The 18413-nt window shown below is 40.4% G+C and overlaps 1 protein-coding gene across 2 annotated transcripts; it reads right to left on the bottom strand.

Annotated features, from left to right (window-relative positions):
- Window positions 1-437: 437 nt before the first annotated feature.
- On the bottom strand, window positions 438-17523 carry cbx1a (chromobox homolog 1a (HP1 beta homolog Drosophila)). Of its 2 annotated transcripts, XM_042504575.2 has the most exons (6): window positions 17272-17523; window positions 7914-8023; window positions 7260-7509; window positions 6847-7018; window positions 6655-6749; window positions 438-4513 (listed from the first exon to the last, which is right to left on the bottom strand). In XM_042504575.2, the coding sequence occupies exons 2-6, from the start codon at window positions 7948-7950 to the stop codon at window positions 4363-4365; spliced, it is 705 nt and encodes a 234-aa protein (XP_042360509.2). In that variant the 5' UTR covers window positions 7951-8023; window positions 17272-17523; the 3' UTR covers window positions 438-4362. The 2 variants fall into 2 exon arrangements, with proteins under 2 accessions (XP_042360509.2, XP_087925569.1); XM_088069443.1 differs by lacking the exon at window positions 7914-8023 and having other exon boundaries at window positions 17272-17522.
- Window positions 17524-18413: the final 890 nt, after the last annotated feature.

Here is an 18413-nt window from a genome sequence, read left to right as displayed (position 1 = left end):
ATCCCAGTTCAGTGGCTTTGTCTCTCTGATATTAAGTTTAACACGACATGACTGAAGCCCTGATTTTCCACTTGCTAACAGTGTTTCGAGCTCCCCAACAAGTGCCGTATTACCAAGGGTAACAGTAAAAACACTTCCGAAAAGTTATTGGCGTGGAGGTAGGAAGAAGAGGACGAAGTGGAGTAGTTAGCCTTCAGTTCACCACTGCTGTTTCAAAAATAAGTTGTCTTTCTCGATAAAATGCCTCATGCAGATTTAACAATGCAGCCATATCAGTGAATTCTGGGCAACGTAGGAAGAGCTGGCACAATTAAATGTTGGCTTTAAAGTAGATGGGCCAACATTTAGCTTTAGCCATCACACAGCTGGAAGGTAAATGCTCTATTGTGTGCCTTTAATGCAGAGAAGGACGAAATGAGAGACAAAAGTACAAACGGTTACGAAAACGAAAACCCTTTATTGTCCAAAACAAACATTAAAAGTAGATTTGCCATGACAGTGACATTGCAAGGGAAACCAATAAACATGCAACAGGACAACACAAGCTAATCTGCTAAATACAGAGAAACGTTTCAGGGACAATATAGAAAAGCTAACTAGCAGACCCAGGTGCAGCCGATTCAATCCCTTCCACTGAATGATGAAGTATAACAGAAGGCAAACACTGTACTCGAAACACTGATGTACACTGGTGAAATAAGAATGTCCCATAGGCCAGAAGTCCTTAAAACAATCTTCAGGAACTTTACTGAATAACATATTTAGAATGTGTAAGCAACAGCTAGAAAGGGTGGGCTTAGACCCAGCATCCAGATACTAACATACAGTAGTAACAGTATTAGCACAGCTATTTTCAAATGCCAGAAACTATTTACAGCTGAACCAACTCTTCTTTCTCTTAAAGGTCATTTTTTTTGATAAATTTCCAGCAGTAAAAAGGCCACCCAAAGCAAACACTTCAGGGACAGGAGATTTGAAATAGCTACCCCGGGTCCACCAACAGAGGAAGCTACTATGCTAGCTTTGATACAGTTATACATAGAAAGAAGCACAGCCGGGCTACATTCAACACAGAAAACACTGGGAAACATTAGGTAGCAGAGAAAGAAGTCCCATATTAAGCGGTTATGTTAATCATGCTGAATTTTGTAAGTTCTATCCTGTTTTTATTATGCAACAATCAAAACGTGGGTAACAGAGGACGGTCTGCAAGCAAGAGGAACCAAGAAAAAGTCTTAACGTCTTGAGTGTTGCCCGGCCAGCGCACGCTAAAATAAAAAATAAAAAAGCCTAGATAACACACGTGTAGCTGAGTGCGTGTGTGAAGGTTAAAAACAAGAGAGCGGAAATGACGACGATATTGAGCGTATTCTCAATCATCTCCTCTTTTAGCAATGAAACCCAGGTGTGTTTATTATGGAGCGTGTTATCGACTATGTGACAGAGCTGCGGTCTCATCCAGAAAACTCCACCTACCAGCCAAAGCACCAGAACTTTCACCATCAGCCAAACATGCTCGTCGGTCAGTTTTGAGCCAACATGGCCGGCAGAGTAGATGAATGCACAGCTGACAATTCACCGACATATGGTTAACTGATTCCCACACTGAGAGTTCCTGCCTGTTAACTGGGGCACATTTACACAAAGAGTAACAACGAGTAAGAGGAGCTGCCTTTATTTTCTAAGGAAATGTGTTTGACGATCACGAATCAGAAAAGCTTTCAACAATTTATCGAAGGCGCAGTCAGAGATTCTATTCCAATACAATTTTTTAAAGCAAATTCAGCCAATAGCTCCTTGTAGTATGCTAGCTGTCTGTTGTATGTTAACTCTGTAACTGAAAAGAAAAAATGGCTCAGATTGAGCTTCATTTCCAGCTGTTTTATCTCTTCCACATCTTCGCCCATGAAAAACAAAGCAGCACCACGATATTAATGGAAGGTAAATAACATCCGAGACATTGCCAGAGGCTTTGACTGAAGGGTGGCGTGAATGCGAGGGATATATTTGTTTGGGTGTTGAGTTCAAATATCAACCGCCTTTCTCCAGAATCACTGACTCCAGCTTTCAGCCCACACTTGTTTACCTTGCAGTTTGGCATCATTAACAAAAGTTCCACCATGTGGATTTAAAAAAACAACAACAAAAAAAAAAACAAAAAACACCCTGTTTGATTTCTGAAACAGCACATACAAAAAAAAGAACTTTTAGCAGGACAGTAGGGGTGGGAACCACGATATTATCATGATACTAAAGTCACGATACAACATTATAGCAATTTTCAACATTTTTGTGATATGCTGAGTATCAGGATATATATGTTGTGATTTTTAATGTTTTGCAGTTTGGTGATTATCACAATAACATTTCCTTCAATATATTGCAAAAGTAATTTTTTTTTTTACATTTTTGGATTAGCAGAGTATCTTGCTAATGTATATTGTGAAATTAAATTCAAATGCATATTATGTTCCCAAATGAAAATTTTGTCAACATCTGTTTTATCTAATATGATAACATTTTTTTAGTCTGTTTATCTATTTTTTATTGCAGTTAAATCGTGTTCTAAAAAGGCTTTTTTTGTTATTCTAGTAGGTTACCAAAGTTCTAATTTGTATGTGCAATATTAATAATGTATGTAATGTAAAAAAACAACAACAAAAAAACGAAAAAAAAGGTGTCTGTGTATTAATAACATATTGAAAAACTATGTTGTACCATTGTATCATAACTAAGCTCACTGCTGAACACACTTTGGAAGTGGAAACCTGCAGATTTTTAGCCTAACACAGTGTCTGTTCTAGTTGTCTGATGCATTTCTGTCGAAATCATCTTTGCTCCTCTAATCTACAGGCTAAAGGGCAGCTTCTTAAAACACACAACTCTCCACCTGAAGTCATCCAGCGTGGCCTTAACTCTACCAATGTGGGAAATTACAACCTGCCATATGCTGATTTTTGCAACTGTGCGTTTGCTCTACCAGCCATTCTGGCAGGTATCCTACCAGCCTTTGTTCCATTAAAAAGTAATTTGATAAAATTGCTAAAATGGCATGACAAGTTTGGAATCAAAACAGCCACAGCTGCCAGGGAATGGGCTGGAGTCTACACTCACATATCACTTCTGGAAGTTGTCATTTTGCTGCCTGGGCAGGAGACTATTTGGCTTCCTGCAGGTCAAATACTGTGGTGATGTGGTGGTGCTTGTTCCAACAGGTAAGGAAAATGCAATGTTCTTATGGACAAAATAGTTGCTAACGTCACATGTAATACGGCAGATTGACAGTTTTACATTCACAGAAGAGCTACAAGTTTTTGCCTCTGAAGCTCCACCAAATGAGCAAAAAAACCACAACTAATAGATCACTAAAATATGGACTTGTTCATTCATTTTCATAAAAGAATTCAGCATGAAGCAAAGTACCAGCTTAAGGCAGCGTCCATGGCTGGAATGACTTAAAAACTTTTTTTTACAAGGACATTTGAACACTGGCTGGTGGTCGCCACATTGGCTGGTAGGACATACGTGGACAAAGTTTTTCCATATAACCCTCTTTGTCAAACTGTCCGCGTCAGAGTGAAATGCACTGTTGTCATTTGGCGTTTGAGAATTGAAAAAAAAAAAACAACAAAAAAAAACGGCATTACGTAGAAAATAATGAGAACCGAGGTGGCACAAAGAGAACAGATACTGCAAGAGACGAATGGTTTCTGTCCATTCTTTCACTCCTCCATAATACCTCGGCTCACTTCCCTCCCTTCCAAAAGAAGTTCCCTCCAATGTATCCTGGCAGAGCAGGAAGGGAAGTTTATGCTCTCCGAGCCGCCTAAATGAGCATCGGTGATTGGGAAGAGAGACAAACTTGCCAGCTGCAGCCAAACATTCAACTTGCACGTGAACACACGTGCTAAAGAGGTAGCTTGACAGCTTGCGGCCTGTATTTCATACACCGGGCACCTGTCACCAAATGAAGGGGACAAACACTTTTATAGTCATCTCACTGTTCAAGATTCAATTTGTGGCAGAACATATACACCGGTCCCCATCAGGTGACATCTTGGTGAGCAAAAACACATTAAAATAAGAGGGACAAGTGTCAACATACCTCTAAAAATAAATCTACATTGTCAGTCGAGATACAGGTGGGAGCATCTTTTGAGGAAAGGTCGCCTGCTTTCTTTCAGGGCAGGAAAACAAACATCTGTCAGCTACATTGGCAGTTTGGGATTTTCTCCATGTTCGCTGCCAAAGTGGCTGCTAGAATCTATTACCAGCAATTAAGATTTTGCCAGTAAATTGTTGATTTCCAGCCCTGTACCTCAACACTGCCTTTCTTTTTCTGCCTTTGCACCTCCACCTCCTCTAGTCTTTTTTCTCCTCTTCTTTCTTCTCCTCCTCCTCTGTGGGGTAGGAGTGCCAGGTGAGACGCTCCTCGTAGAAAGAGATGACCACCTGGGGACACTTAACGTTGGCCTCCTTGGCTGGGACAAGGTCGGCCTCGTCTGAGTTCTTCCTGTTCGTTTTGAATCAAGAGTAGAAAAGGGGAGGAGAGGAGAAAGGGAGAAACAGCATGCAGATCACAGAAAGAAGGAAAAGAAAAGGGGGAGGACAAAAAAGGGGGAGCAAAAGAAAAAGACAAACAGCCAAGAAACATGGCAGAGGAAGGGAAATGGAGGGAGTGCAGAAGAGAGGAAAATGTTAGGTAACAGGCTCTTCATTTATTTTCTCCAACAATAAACACACACTGAAGGTTTAAAGGCCCTGACACACCAGGCAGACGGTCAGCTGACGGTCTATGTTGGGCCGGCGGTGAGCATCTGTCCCCTTAGTCTTTGCAGTGTGTCCCTCGTCTGCTTTTTTTCCAACTAATTCAGCACATTGAATCAGTGATGGCAGAGCCCGTCGGTGAATAAAATCACTGTTATTTGCTGTTCAGCTCAGCGCACGAGCTGTGAAATGGAAGTGAGGACAGTTAAAGAGCTACATTCAAGAGGGAGTGAAGTTGAAACAAATTTGCTGTATAAGGTAAGGTTGTTTTTCTGTTTATCAGAAATGTTTCCTGATGCTTTGTGTTGTCAGTGAATATGCTTTGTTCTTCTACAATTGTTTGTGTTGTTAATGTGCTAACTAGCATCCAGACGGTTTTCTGGTTTCACTCTCTGAACAATTAATACAGACGACTTCCATCAGCTGCTTTGGCTAGCTATTTTCTCTCAGGCACGTGCTGGTTGGCCGTCTGTTTTTGCTCGTGTGTGGGTCATGTGCAACTTTGTGGCTGAGACACAGAAAACATGAGTCGATGCTGCAGTCAGTTTTAGTAGCTGCTAGTTCTTTGATGTCCATTTGTTGTGAAACACTGGGTTGTGTGTATTTCTTGAAACCAGTCGAAATCGAGCATTGAGCAGCGCCAAAATCACAATGCAGCAACAATGCCCTTGCAAAATTTGTTTTGATGGAGAGGTGGACGCTAGCATTAAAATGGTGCAAAACAAAATGCCACATTAAACACTGAAAGATGTTTTAGCTTGTGGGTTGCTAGCTTTGAGGGTGTTGCGAGACTATATATCAATATATATATCGACCAGTTGGGAACCACTGCTGCAGGAGCTCTACAAGTTATTTCATGTCTTTAACTATGTGTAAGAATGGAAAAACCTCAGACATGTACACTAAAAAAAAAGTTTTGAATTTTGATGCTTTGGATGCTTGGATTTATCTTTCACACGCACGGTTTTGTTCTGTTCTCATTTCAAAATGATCAGCATCGGTATTATCTGTGTTTTGCTGCGGCCCCGTGTTGTGGGACTGTACGTAATTTATCAGAGGGGAGTGGATGGGGTGTGACTTTTTTAATTTTTAAATAATTATAAAATACTTCCTTTTAAAGTCGAATATCCTTCACCTAAGCCAAAATTAAGCACTTTTTTTTTTAAATGCCTTACCCATTTTACAGCACCCCCCTCATAATACATCAACAGTCCCTATCCTTAACCACCAAGGGAGAATGGCTCGGCAACCAGGAGCACACGCATTATGCCTAGTCCAGTTAAAGTCCGACTGAGATCTATACATGACGGAGGAAATCCATCTCATTGTCTGAGTGAGTTAATCCAATTTCGAGATTCGATTTCAGTTGGACTTACATGCTGACCTGCACTTTAAAAGTCCAGTTTTAGTCAGACTAACGCAATACTTCGCCTTTTTCTAACATCGTGTAAATGCGCTGAGTGCAAAGCTAAAATACTAAACTATTTTTCCCTTTTCCTTTTACGCATGTATGCACGTGTATTGTTCTTTTTAAGCATGTTGTTGAACATCTTAAAATCACCCTAAAAGAAGAGGAATTCCACCTTAAAGCCATCTCACTGGATCTGTCTAACAGTAAGTTCAATTCAATTTTATTTATAAAGCTCATCTTCACAGATCGCAATTTACCTCAGAGAACTTTACAGCAAAGTCCTTCCTCTGCCCTTAGACCCTCACATCATCTACGGAAAAACTCCCCCAAATCCCCCTTTAACGGGGAAAAATGGTAAAAACCTCAGGAAGAGCGAAATCCCTCTTCTGGGACAGGCAGACGCGCAATAAAATTACAGTAGATGTCAAAAAAACACTTAGGAAAAAAGAGAGAGAGAGAAAGAAGCGAAGACTCACCACTTCATGAGGAACATGAGCTCTCCACTGGAATCTGTCGCTCCAATAATCCTCTCCGGCTGCAGACCTCTGCCAAAACCTCGTGCCTTCTCACCCTGAGACAGAAGTATACCAACAAGAGAACACATGACCACAGGAGAAAACACACCGGTGGGAGTTAATGCTGGCTAACTGCTGGGAGTCTTCAGTCACCTCCTCCTTCTTTCTCTTGCTCCCTCGCTCCTCGGAGTCTCCCGAGGCCTCACTGACCACTTTTCTCTTGCCCTCCTTCTTTTTCTCCTCCTTCTCTTTGTGTTTCTGCATGTACTCGGCGATGAGGTCGGGGCAGTCCAGGTTGTCTTCCGGCTCCCATGTGTTATCCTCACTGGAAAGGTGGGAGCAGAAAAAAGAAAAAAAAAAGTATATGTTGAGTTAAATCTTTGTCAGTCCTTGTTTCAGGCAATAAATTCTCCCTCTGATTCCTTATCCGTCTCTCCTTTTTATACTTTATTCACATTTTTTGCTATTTTTAACTATAATATTCATTCGTCAGCACTCAAACTAATCCCTAAATCAACCAGAGAGATCTCTGTCTCAGGGCCAAGACCGCCAAGTATCATACTCACTCTGAGAAGCCCTTCCATTTCAGCAGAAACTCTACTCTGCCCTTCACCACTCGGCGATCCAAAACCTTCTCCACCACATACTCCTCCTCTTCCTCTTCCTCTGGTGCGGGTGCTGCGGCGGCTTCCGGTGCTGCTGCTGCTGCTGCTGCTGCTGCAGGAGCAGCGGGCGCTGCAGGCTGCTCCTCCTCCTCAGCCTTCTTGCCCTTCTTTCCTGCTACGGTCGCCAGCTTGCCGTCTGCTGAGGGCGCCTCTGGTGGAGCCGAGAGGAAACGAGCAAATGATACAAGGGTTAGAATAACCGTTTGATGGGTGAGCTGAGTTTTAAAGGGAACACCATTTAAACAAAGAATTACAACATGTTAAATACTAGAAAATTTCAATCCCTATCTGTCAACATGACCACTCTCATATACAGACACCAGAGAAGGAAGTCTAAAACATGTGATGTCAAAGGGTGTAAAGTCTGGAGCTGCTCAATACACAGTGAATAAAAATGTTTGTTAACTTTTTATATCCAAATGAGTGCTATTCTAGTGTATTGTTCTCAGTTCTGAGACAGAAAATGTAGCCATTTACTCTGAGAGCACCCAGGGAGTATTCAGTGTTAAGTCAGTACATTTACATGTTAAAGAAAGTCAAGTCAGACTAACACACCCAGATTATGCGATTGGAAGTCCATTTCCTCCGTCATGTATAAACCTCAGTCGGACTTCAACTGGCCTAGGTGTTCTGCGTGTGCTCCTAGTCGCCGCGCCAGCCTCCTTCTGTGTTTAGGGTCAGGGGGGAAAGGGGTGATGCAAAACGATTCAGGCATTTTTTAAAAAAAAAATTAAGCATTGAGGAGGAACTTGTGTTTTTTGTTTCAGCTTAGGTGAGGGACATTCAACTTTAAAAGGTAGTATATTTATTTAAATAAAAAAGTCACATTCCAGCCGCCCCCCTCCTCTGATAATAAAAGGACAGTCCCACAACACTGGCACGGAGGCTAGGCGATGTCCTTGTAACAGTTTGGGTCCGTGCTTCTTGGATAATGAAGGTTCTGAGAGTGTTGGAGGCAGTAGTGTTAGCCAAAAGCATACAGTCACGTGTCGGGGGTTTCCACAAACGTTTATTACAAACCAAACATCAACCTTACAAAGCCCGGCTGTACGGGTACTATTTCACCATACATGAGCACGCAGTGAGCACACACGGTACCCTAACCTTACGGTTGAGTTGAGAGGCTGAAGGAAGACAGGAGCTCAGCTACAGGCAAACTTCCATGGTGAGAGAGCTGCTCAACTAACGGCAAGGATAAACGAGGCACCATCGTGTTATGTAACTAAGTAACATAATGAGTGTTCATGGTGTTTTCCACAATTTCAACTATTACATCCTGCTGTGGACTGGACCGCAAGAAAAATAACAATCATCAGATTTTAACTGTATACTATATTTGAATATTTGCACCTCTTTACCTTCCACAACAGCTGATGGAGGCAGCGGTAGAGCAGCAGCTCCTCCCTTCAGTGGAGTAAAATGTTTTTTCTCAACAGCGTCTGCTGTATTTGATGTAACGGCTTCAAATACCCGTCGATAAGGGCTGTCTTACGGCAAGACAAAAGTTGTGAAAATATTCTAAACATAGCCTAAACTGACCTATACCTATAACTGATATTGATTCTTTAGGTAGACTGTTTTTTTAAGGTGTCTTAAAACCAATCAATTAAGGCAGAGTTTGCTCAGCACTGAATGAGCACACAGCAGAACTTCAAATCAGAGTCCTGCAGTCACGAGAGGTTGGCCTAATAACAGCCTAATGTACAAAAATTTACCTGAAGATTGTTTATGATGGAGCTTTTAATTTTTATATAATGCTGGATAGTGTGATAAATAACAGTGTATCATATATTTATCATACTCCAAGACACCATGGTCACATGAAACCATGTCACTGGTTTATTCTATATCTCTTTCTTACTCAGTCTCTCTTTCAAACTCGGTGCAGACTGATTTGGATCAGTGTTTTAGCGCTGCTTTTGGAGGAAACGGACGGTAATTAGTGACGACACGTCATTGCATCTCGCTGGTTAAAGAGCTGAAATTACCGCTTTCACCTGAGTGTTGCATACCCATCAATGGCGATCGGAGCCTGAGGTGAGAAAAACCCAGGTCTACTGCAGAGTCATTTGACCCAGGTGTGGATGCCGATTGTATTTTTTGTGCAGTGGGAATGAGGCTTCTGATTCAGGCTTTATCAACTAGCTCACAGAGGACATGTCTTCACCTGCCATGGTGGAGTCGGACACACTTCCATCAATAAATCAATTTGCCTGCGGTGCATGTACACTGTGAACATAGCTCAACTTACTGTGCATGTAAACATACCAAATGAAATCAGCTGAACCAGTTTATAAGTTACAACGTGTGCATCGAGGCTTGCACCAGTTACAAACTGCAGGGCACCATAACAGACTACATTTATTCTTTTTTTCAAAAGAAATTAAGATGCATGCATATAAGTTAAATCACTTTAGTGGTGTCTAGATATCAATAGTAACCAGCATATTTTGATATAGGGCAATTGTTCAACTTCCTTGCTTCCCTTTCAAAACAAAAGCTATCTGACTGTGTCTCTGTGGACAGAATGCTATCAGTTGCTGATACAATGCATTTTATTTTAAAACATTTACAGGACGGGGTTGTCAGCTGTGCAGAAGCTTGTATAACTTCATAAATGAGCGGAATATGTGCTTATAAATATGAAAATACAGCACTCATATCAGCAGGCAGCAGTATGCCTTAAAGCCCAGTTAAGGCCGGGATTATTTTGATGCAGAAAGAATGGACAAGTTATAATTATTTCTGTTAGAGAAAAGTTATAGTGTTATTCAAACTGCGCTAATTTTACTGTAAGATGTTTTCAGCTCGATCCGGCAGGGGTAGTTTTTAGTCCGTTCAGACCTGCCACCCTGGCTCTGCCTCCTCTTTCTTTCTTTCTTTTCTATTACTGCTCTCTGGCCTACATTTAAGTCATAATTGCTGATCAGTGACCCTAGGATCTTTATTGAGTGCTTATCCTTTTCTGGAGCACAAGTTTCTTGTGTTTTAGTTGAATTTGTTGGAGTGCTAGATTTGAGGTTTGTTACTTCAACAAAGAGTTGTAACAAAACTGTTTTGGTAAGTGACTTGAGTTTTACATTGTTTTATTTATTTTGCTGTGGGATTGCTAAATGTAGATTGCACTACATTCCTTTTACTTGAATGGAACAAGCTCTTGCATTAATTTTATTTTTGGAGAGACTTTATATCAGACTGTAAAACACAGATTACCAGTTAAGACTGGGCTATTTTTGTTGGAGAATAATGCCCTGCAGAGTATGACAAGTTTTAAAATGTTATTTTCTGTAAATTCGTTGTTATATTGATTGAGTAATAAAAAAATATTAGTTAGACCAATTAAAAAAATAATCGATAGATTAATTGATTAAAAAAAATAATCATTAGGTGCATCCCTAACTGTATATGACTCTGATTTCCTTCAGCTTCATCGAGGCTACTCAGTTTTACACCAACACTATTACACAGAGACAGCGGCCCTGCCTCTAGGACTTGCAGAGTCCCCATCTCACCCAGATCACAAGCTAAGGGGAAGCCATGTTAGGCCCAGCAAAGGGAGGAAAAAAAAGAGGCTGAAACTAGAGTATGCAGGGAAAGAAAGGAGGAGGGGTTCCCAGATTAAGAGCTGCACAAGGACTGGCTCTGGCAAACACTGTGAGAACCTTTAACTATTACGTCTGGAGTCTGTATGCCAGCAGTCATTTCAGAAGGTAAAATAACCGAGGGGTGCTTAAGTCGCGACACCCCATATGGGCTAGCCTTAGCAATGCACAATTTTTTTAACTTATTCTGACAACTAGTGGTGGCCAAGTGAAGCCTCATGAACCATTTTCCTCATTTTCTAAGCCCACTATATAGCGCTGTCCGCTACACAACAGTAGAAAGCACACTGAATTTTCATTCATTGTGCCTTTTTCTTTAAGAGTGCCATCTAGTTGACTCAGAAAATAAAGAAAATGTTTCATGAGGCTTCATTTGGCCATTGCTACCAATAAATGATAACTGCCTGCTCTTCAGGCCGATAACTGATACAATAATCAATAACTTAACACTTGTTGTTTTTAAAAAAAAAATACCCTGTAGTTTGTGCACCTGAGGGTAAGAAAGGCTAAGATGCAGTGAGTAAATATGGACGCTGTGACCTAACCACATCAAACTGACTACTCACTGTTATTAACACAACAAAAAGGGCAGCTCTGACTCAGGCTGTGGAGAAAAACAGGGAGAGGCTTTTTGGGGTATTGACAAATGCCCCTGTCCCCATATAACCCTACACCACAGATAAATATAGTAAATACCACAGTATGTTAAGACAAAAATACTTATGAGGCATTTTACTCTGTGTCAAATGACAAGTCATTTTCAGTCTTAAATTCACTGCTTTTGGTAAAATTAAAAACATACAAGATAAACATTAGTAAGTGTGTAGAAAAGTAAAACCTTAGTGCCAAGACATGGCTTTAGTATTTGGGGTTGGGTACCAACACCCCGAGCCAACAGGGCCATTTCCACTGCAGGTACTTAGGGTTCTCGCCCGCTGATGCATGTCTCCACCACAGGAAACATTACGGCGGCAAAACAAGTCCCTGCCTCAGGGTAGGTACTTCAGTGAAGCCCCGCAAAACTGCTCAGTGGGACGTCAATAAAATCAGAATGACCAAACAGAAACAGCCTCTCATGTCGCAAAGACAACTCAAAGATAATTTTATATCACGAGTTGCTGACTTGACATCATTAATGCATAAACATGGTGGGCAAAAGTCAATGTTTGGTCAATGGAAACATTTTCATTAATTCACTTATTGAAATAGCTATATCTATATATGAAATAGCTATCAAACTCCTGTTAAAACAAAAAAAGCAACCCAGCCAAGAGAGACAGAGAGAGAGAGAGAGAGCATGTGAGGCTGCAGTGACCGGAGAAGTGAGTATAGGGTTAAAAACAACAGCGCAGTGTGGGAACAGTTTGGGCTGTTTGTCAGTGAATAATTGCTACAACTCCTCAAGACACGGGCAAAGCTTCTGTGTCATTCTGCCCACCTGCTGATTTCAGTGAAAGGGGTTAATCCGAAAGTTAGCAAGTTAATAAGCAGAAAGTGACCAGGCGCCCTTAAGGTGAACTGTCACGATGGAGCAGCTATTCTCACTGTCGTCATTCCTCAACAGAGAACAGAGAAATGTCTGTTTGCTGAGTCTCTCCTGAGGTGGAGAGTTTATAATTGATCCTAGCTCAAAGTGTATTTGCATTTATAGTTACTGTAACTGTTATTAAGTGTAGAATTATTGTTGCTGGTTTAGTTTTTATGATTATGTGTTATGTGAATTTGTAAATTGTGTTCTGTATTCATGCATATTTACATATCCAAGGGTACTTTAACCTTTTAAAACCTAAGCAATTTCGCTTGATTTCTCTCAAAAACATAGGAAGCAGCTAGGGCTGGGCAATAAAACGATAACGATATCAATCGTGAAATAACCTTTCCATGATTGAAATATGAGACGTAGTCGATAGAAGGAGAAGAATTCCAGCCATGTTTTGACAGACAACACGAACAGCCAATGAATCAACGAATCAAATGCAGTAAACGAATTAGACTCTAGATTACAGCTGAGTGTTTGACAACAGAGTCGTATGTGCTTCCACAGCATTTCATTATCGCGGATCAAACAGCTGATGGTCCGACAGCAGCGCAGTGAGACAGACAAACAGAGCGGAGCTTCTCCAGCACCAAAGTGTCGGAAACAGCCAAATTTGCAGAGGTGGAAAGCGCATCTTCAGACATTTACAGACTACTTAGTTAGTTTCAGGTTTAATCAGACGCCAGGTCACAGTGCTCCCCGTCTCATCCAGCTGCTCGCGCTGAGCTCTCATTATTATTACCAGGGGCAGATGTAATGTATTGGGGGCCCGGGGCCACAGGCACATTACCTTGTAATGGTTTGTTTAAGATGGAGCTTTTAATTTTTTGATATAATGCTGGAAAGTTTAATAAATAATAATAAATCATATGTTTATCACACTCCAACACACCATGGTCAAATGAAACTGTGTCAGTGAACTATGATATCTTCACGTGTCACTTAGGAGTAAAAGGGAACCTTTAATCTTGACAGAAATAAATAGTGATTTGATGTACATCATGATATATACCGATATCGACTTATATGAAAAAAATTATCATGATAAGACTTTTTTCCATATCGCCCAGCCCTAGAAGCGAGTGATGAGCAATTCCACAAGAAATATCTCAAAAATTAGCAAGAAATTAGTAAAAAGTTGCACTAAAATTCCCAGAAAATAATAAGAAATTTTTTTTTAAACGAACCAAAAAAGAAACAAACATAATTTTAAATGTATAATTCAGAATATTACATATAAAGTCTTTTTCCTTTGTTTCCTTCCAAGCTCATTTCAGATAATTTCCTCATGAACTTTTTTTTGCAGTTTGTGGGATATTTTTGATATGCTGTGTATTATACCCCCCCACGTTTTTTGAAAGAAATGAAACCAATTTTTTCAGGTTTATGAGAAATAAATGCTTGTTAAGAGAATCTTTATGCAGCACAGAAAATCTGATGTCGATCCAGCTGCAAAAGGGCTATTATGTTCAGTTTCAAGTTCAAATTTGACTTTGCAATTTAAAAAGCCATCATTTCATGCCATTGGCTGTTGTTTTGTGCTTTACTTTGAAAGAAATTATTTTGCTGCAGTTCTTCTTCTTCTTCTCTTTGTTTACTGGTGGCGCCAACCAACTTCAAAAGTGTAACACCACCCACTGTGTCGAGGTGTGTAGATGATGCCCTTATTTAGTCAATGACAGTCTGGATTATCTGCACTGTTTATCAGCCATAATTTTAATTATCGGATTAATAAACAATAATTAAAATGTCATTATTGGCCAACAATTTATCTGATCGATATATGTGGTGCATCCCTAGCTAGCCTCTGTTCCATTTGCCTCTGTTTGTCAATGCAATATTTAATTGAGCATTTCAGCAATCTGTCCATATTTTAAGAAACCATAAATATTCTACTAAAAGCAGAGTCCCAATATAATGTTTTGTCCCCTTTACTAGCTGTGAGTCAGCACATTTTGACAAACAAATGCAGGTATCAATTAGGGATGGCTATGGAAACCAGGAATGAAACAGGGTCTTAATCATCTAAGACCGTCATATTGATGAGCTTCCGCTTTATGTTCTTTTATCTGTGCTTTCTAGCGTTTTGGTGTGATTAACCCGTTGTCTGTGACTGGGTTGAGTTCTACAAAAACACACTCGCACACATACATATGACAAGAAATGAGGTCAGTGAACAGCAGTACGGCTGCAGTGTCGAGGAAGTCAAGAATACTCGCAGGTTACTCAAACTGATGATAACTAAGCTTGTTACTACTGTTAAGTGCAAAAAAACCCTAATGATCAAACAGTGAATACTTTATCAATACAGTTCTTCAGCCAGCATAAACGTGTTGAACGTGAAGTAAGCGATATTTCAGTGCGTAAATTTGGCTAATTCTTTAAACTTAGCTGCTGGCTGACACAAACAGTCCTGTCTCCCTCTACCAGCGGACCTGCAGGCGGAGGAAGACAGGAGGAATGACTGATGAAAACTAATCTTCACTCAGTATTGGGATGTCAGGACTATCATTTATATGACAACTTTGCCATTGTAGAAATTGCTACCTCTCCTCTAGAAACAATATTCTGATATATTTAAATATTTAATTTTTCATCCTGGTCTGACTTGATTCTTTTTTAAATCGATATATTTTCTAAAAAAAAACTATTCAGTAATAAAAAAGAGCTGAACCGAGCTGAACCGTTCATTCGGAGCGCAATTGGATCGATAGATCAATTTAACCACCCTACGAGTCACAAACTGCTGCTGCGGAAAAAAACTAACTCACTGAGAGCTCTGCATGTGCTGTGTTCACAAACTTGCAAAAACCTCCAAATTTAGAGCGGGGCCACAAAATCCCAAAGATTTAAGGGAGACAAACATACTTACAGCCTGGTTTAAAATAAAAAACAAACATTTCTGGATTTGATAGCAAAATCCTCTATTCATCACAAGTGTACAGGGGACACATTTATATAGAAATCATTTGTTTAAATGTTATTAAGGGTCAAAGTTTTGCATAATTGTTTTTTTTTTCATGTTACTCAAATTCTCTTGCTTATTTGCAACCCATGCAAACATCTTAACTAAACCATAATAATAATCTTGGTCTTGAAGTATCTGAAGTCAACTATGTGTGTACATAAATGAGGCGACCACTACTACTGAACTTCAAAACAAGGCACTTTCACCATGTCAGTGGGCACCCTCAAACATGTGAAGCTGACAACTTTTGACTGCATGTCGAGTCAATTTTAACAATGAATGACAACACAGGCTACACACTGAACATGCGGACCCTGCAGACTAGGGATGCAAAATGATATCAGCACATCATTGGTACCAGCAAATATTAGCTTTAAAATGAAATATAAAAATTAGAAAGCATGCTGATTTCTGCCAATATTAAAAAACATTTTTTAAGTGAACATACACAAAACAAACCTTAGGCTGAAGTATTCTTTTCTTATTTTGCACAATAAATGAATATTACATACATTAAACAGCATTGTACTTTATGTCTGTGTGCCGGTGGGCCACCATAATAAAACTACACATTGCATGATGTTATTTCCACCACAGGAGATTTAAGGGGTAAAAAGAACATATATATATATGGGTATCCATATCAGTTAGACCAAATGAGTTGTTATTAGGAATGATAATAAATTAAGTCCTCAAAAATGTAATTGTACATGTGAATTTCAGTCGATTAATTGATAGGCTATGCAATGCTGTCAAAGTTTATGTAATATGTTGCTGCAAGCTTTGATTGAGGAAAACTATCTATATTTTGGTATCGTTTGAAACGTTTTCTCAAATAACAATTAATTGATCGTTAACATTAACAATAATCCATGAAGAAAAGTGCTTATAATTTGCAACTCTAGTTGTTATGTATTTTGGCATATCAGATATGGGCACAAAAAAAAAATCCACTATCGTGGATCACAACTTTTGACTGTATAGCCTCTAGTGTACATCTGTTTTGGCTAACGTTAGCTTACAACTACACAATCCCTGTTGAAAAAAAAAAAAGAAATCTCTAACTGATGTAGATGAGTCCTGCTGAAAACCCCAAATGGTGCTGATGGTGTGGTGAATTCAGGAAACCCCCTGTCTTAGAAAGTGCACCAGTGCCAAGTGTGGAAAAAACATGAATGGCTGCATGAGGCTGGCTAAACTTTATCCAGCTCTCTTTTATAACACCATAGCAATGCAGAGACAATACCACCCCAGATAGTTTCAATTTTTCCTCTAAAACACAGACAATATTGGAAAACAACCTCAATGTACCTCGGGTTATATGTGTCGTCTATTAACTAATGTGCAGTGGTTGGTAGCGGAGAAGAAAAACGCCCCCACCCCCCTTCATGTCTGGCGAGTAACAGTGAGCGTGATTTACAGACTGCATCCACAGAATAAGACACTGCGGCAGCCGCAACTGTGCACACTTACAAATAATGGCTAAAAAATGATTTAAACATCTGTAAGTTACAGTAACAGTGCACAAAGCCTATTTGTCTCGTCCGGTTTCATGAGCGTCGAAGCCAGCATGCTGCACACCATTTTTGCATCATGTCTGCGCATGCTGTAGCCTCGCGCGCTATGTCAAATAGCCAGCGAATGCCAAAATAAGTTCGGATGTTTTTAATTTACTGGATTTGTCCACAATTTTTTACAACTCTATAAAGTCTGAGCAGACAGACGAGCCAAGCGGCCAGCCCCATACAAGCACACGGCAACATGGCCGGCGTGTTTTCCCTCTCAGCTAGCTAACGCGAGCCTTACCTTCACAGAGAATGCTTCGGAGCGCTTGAATGGGCTTGCAGAGGGCCCGAGTGAAGACACTCTGAGTTCCTCCGTTGCAGATGAGTCACAAGTCGAAGGAACGCCAGTGGCGACACGAAACTACCCGAGGACTGAGTGGTGTGTTTGCGGTCGACTTTCCCTCAATGTGCTTTGTAGAATAACACAATAGCCGCGGCGTCGCTAACAACCAGGACCACCCGCGTTATCTTTTTCCCCTAAGAGCGTTCCGCCTAGTCCCGCCCTACCGTGGAGTGATTGGCTAGTACTAACCTAGGCATAACCTCTTTGCCCTACCGTGTCCGACTTCAACGACGACGTGACGAGAACTGACCAATCACAGCATAGAAGGGCGGGACTAGGCGAAACAGTCTTGGGAAAAAAATCGCGCAACCGATGCCGTTCTGCCCGCCAACAGCACCACCGGACGATACGTCAGCGGTTAGTGTGGTAGGCAAGGCATTGTGGGAGGTGAAGTCTTTGCCCGTTACGACTGCAAATATCACTACAATGCATTATATCAATTTTTGACGTTGTTGGGCTAGCATTTAAAACATTATTCAGCAAACTACAGCATAACAACAAATACTTGTTTTAATAGCACTTGTATTTTATCCTATGAATATGCTATATGGTCTAATTACCACAAACCCCATTTCCAGTGAAGTTGGGATGTTGTGTAAAACGTAAATAAAAACGGAATACAATGATTTGCAATACCTTTTCAACCTATATTCAACTGAATACACAACAAAGACAAGATATTTAATGTTCAAACTGATACATTTTATTGTTTTTTTGCAAATATTTACTCATTTTGAAATTGATGCCTGCAGAACGTCTCAAAAAAGCTGGGGCAGGGGCATGTTTACCACTGTGTTTCATCACCCTTCCTTTAACCAACATTCAATAAGTGTTTGGGAACTGAAGACACTAATTGGTGAAGCTTTGTAAGTGGAAGTCTTTCCCATTCTTGCTTGATGTACAACTTCAGTTGTTCAACAGTCCGAGATCTCCGTTATCGTATTTTGTGCCCCTTAATACGCCACACATTTTCAATGGGAGACAGGTCTGGACTGCAGGCAGGCCAGTCCAGTACCCACACTCTTTTACTACGCTGTTGT

This window comes from Plectropomus leopardus, chromosome 18, assembly GCF_026936395.1.
Source record: "Plectropomus leopardus strain MGB_pleo_1.0 chromosome 18, ASM2693639v1, whole genome shotgun sequence".
Lineage (NCBI taxonomy): Eukaryota > Metazoa > Chordata > Actinopteri > Perciformes > Serranidae > Plectropomus > Plectropomus leopardus.
Note: the sequence above shows the minus strand (reverse complement) of the source record. Positions and strands in the feature narration are given on the sequence as shown.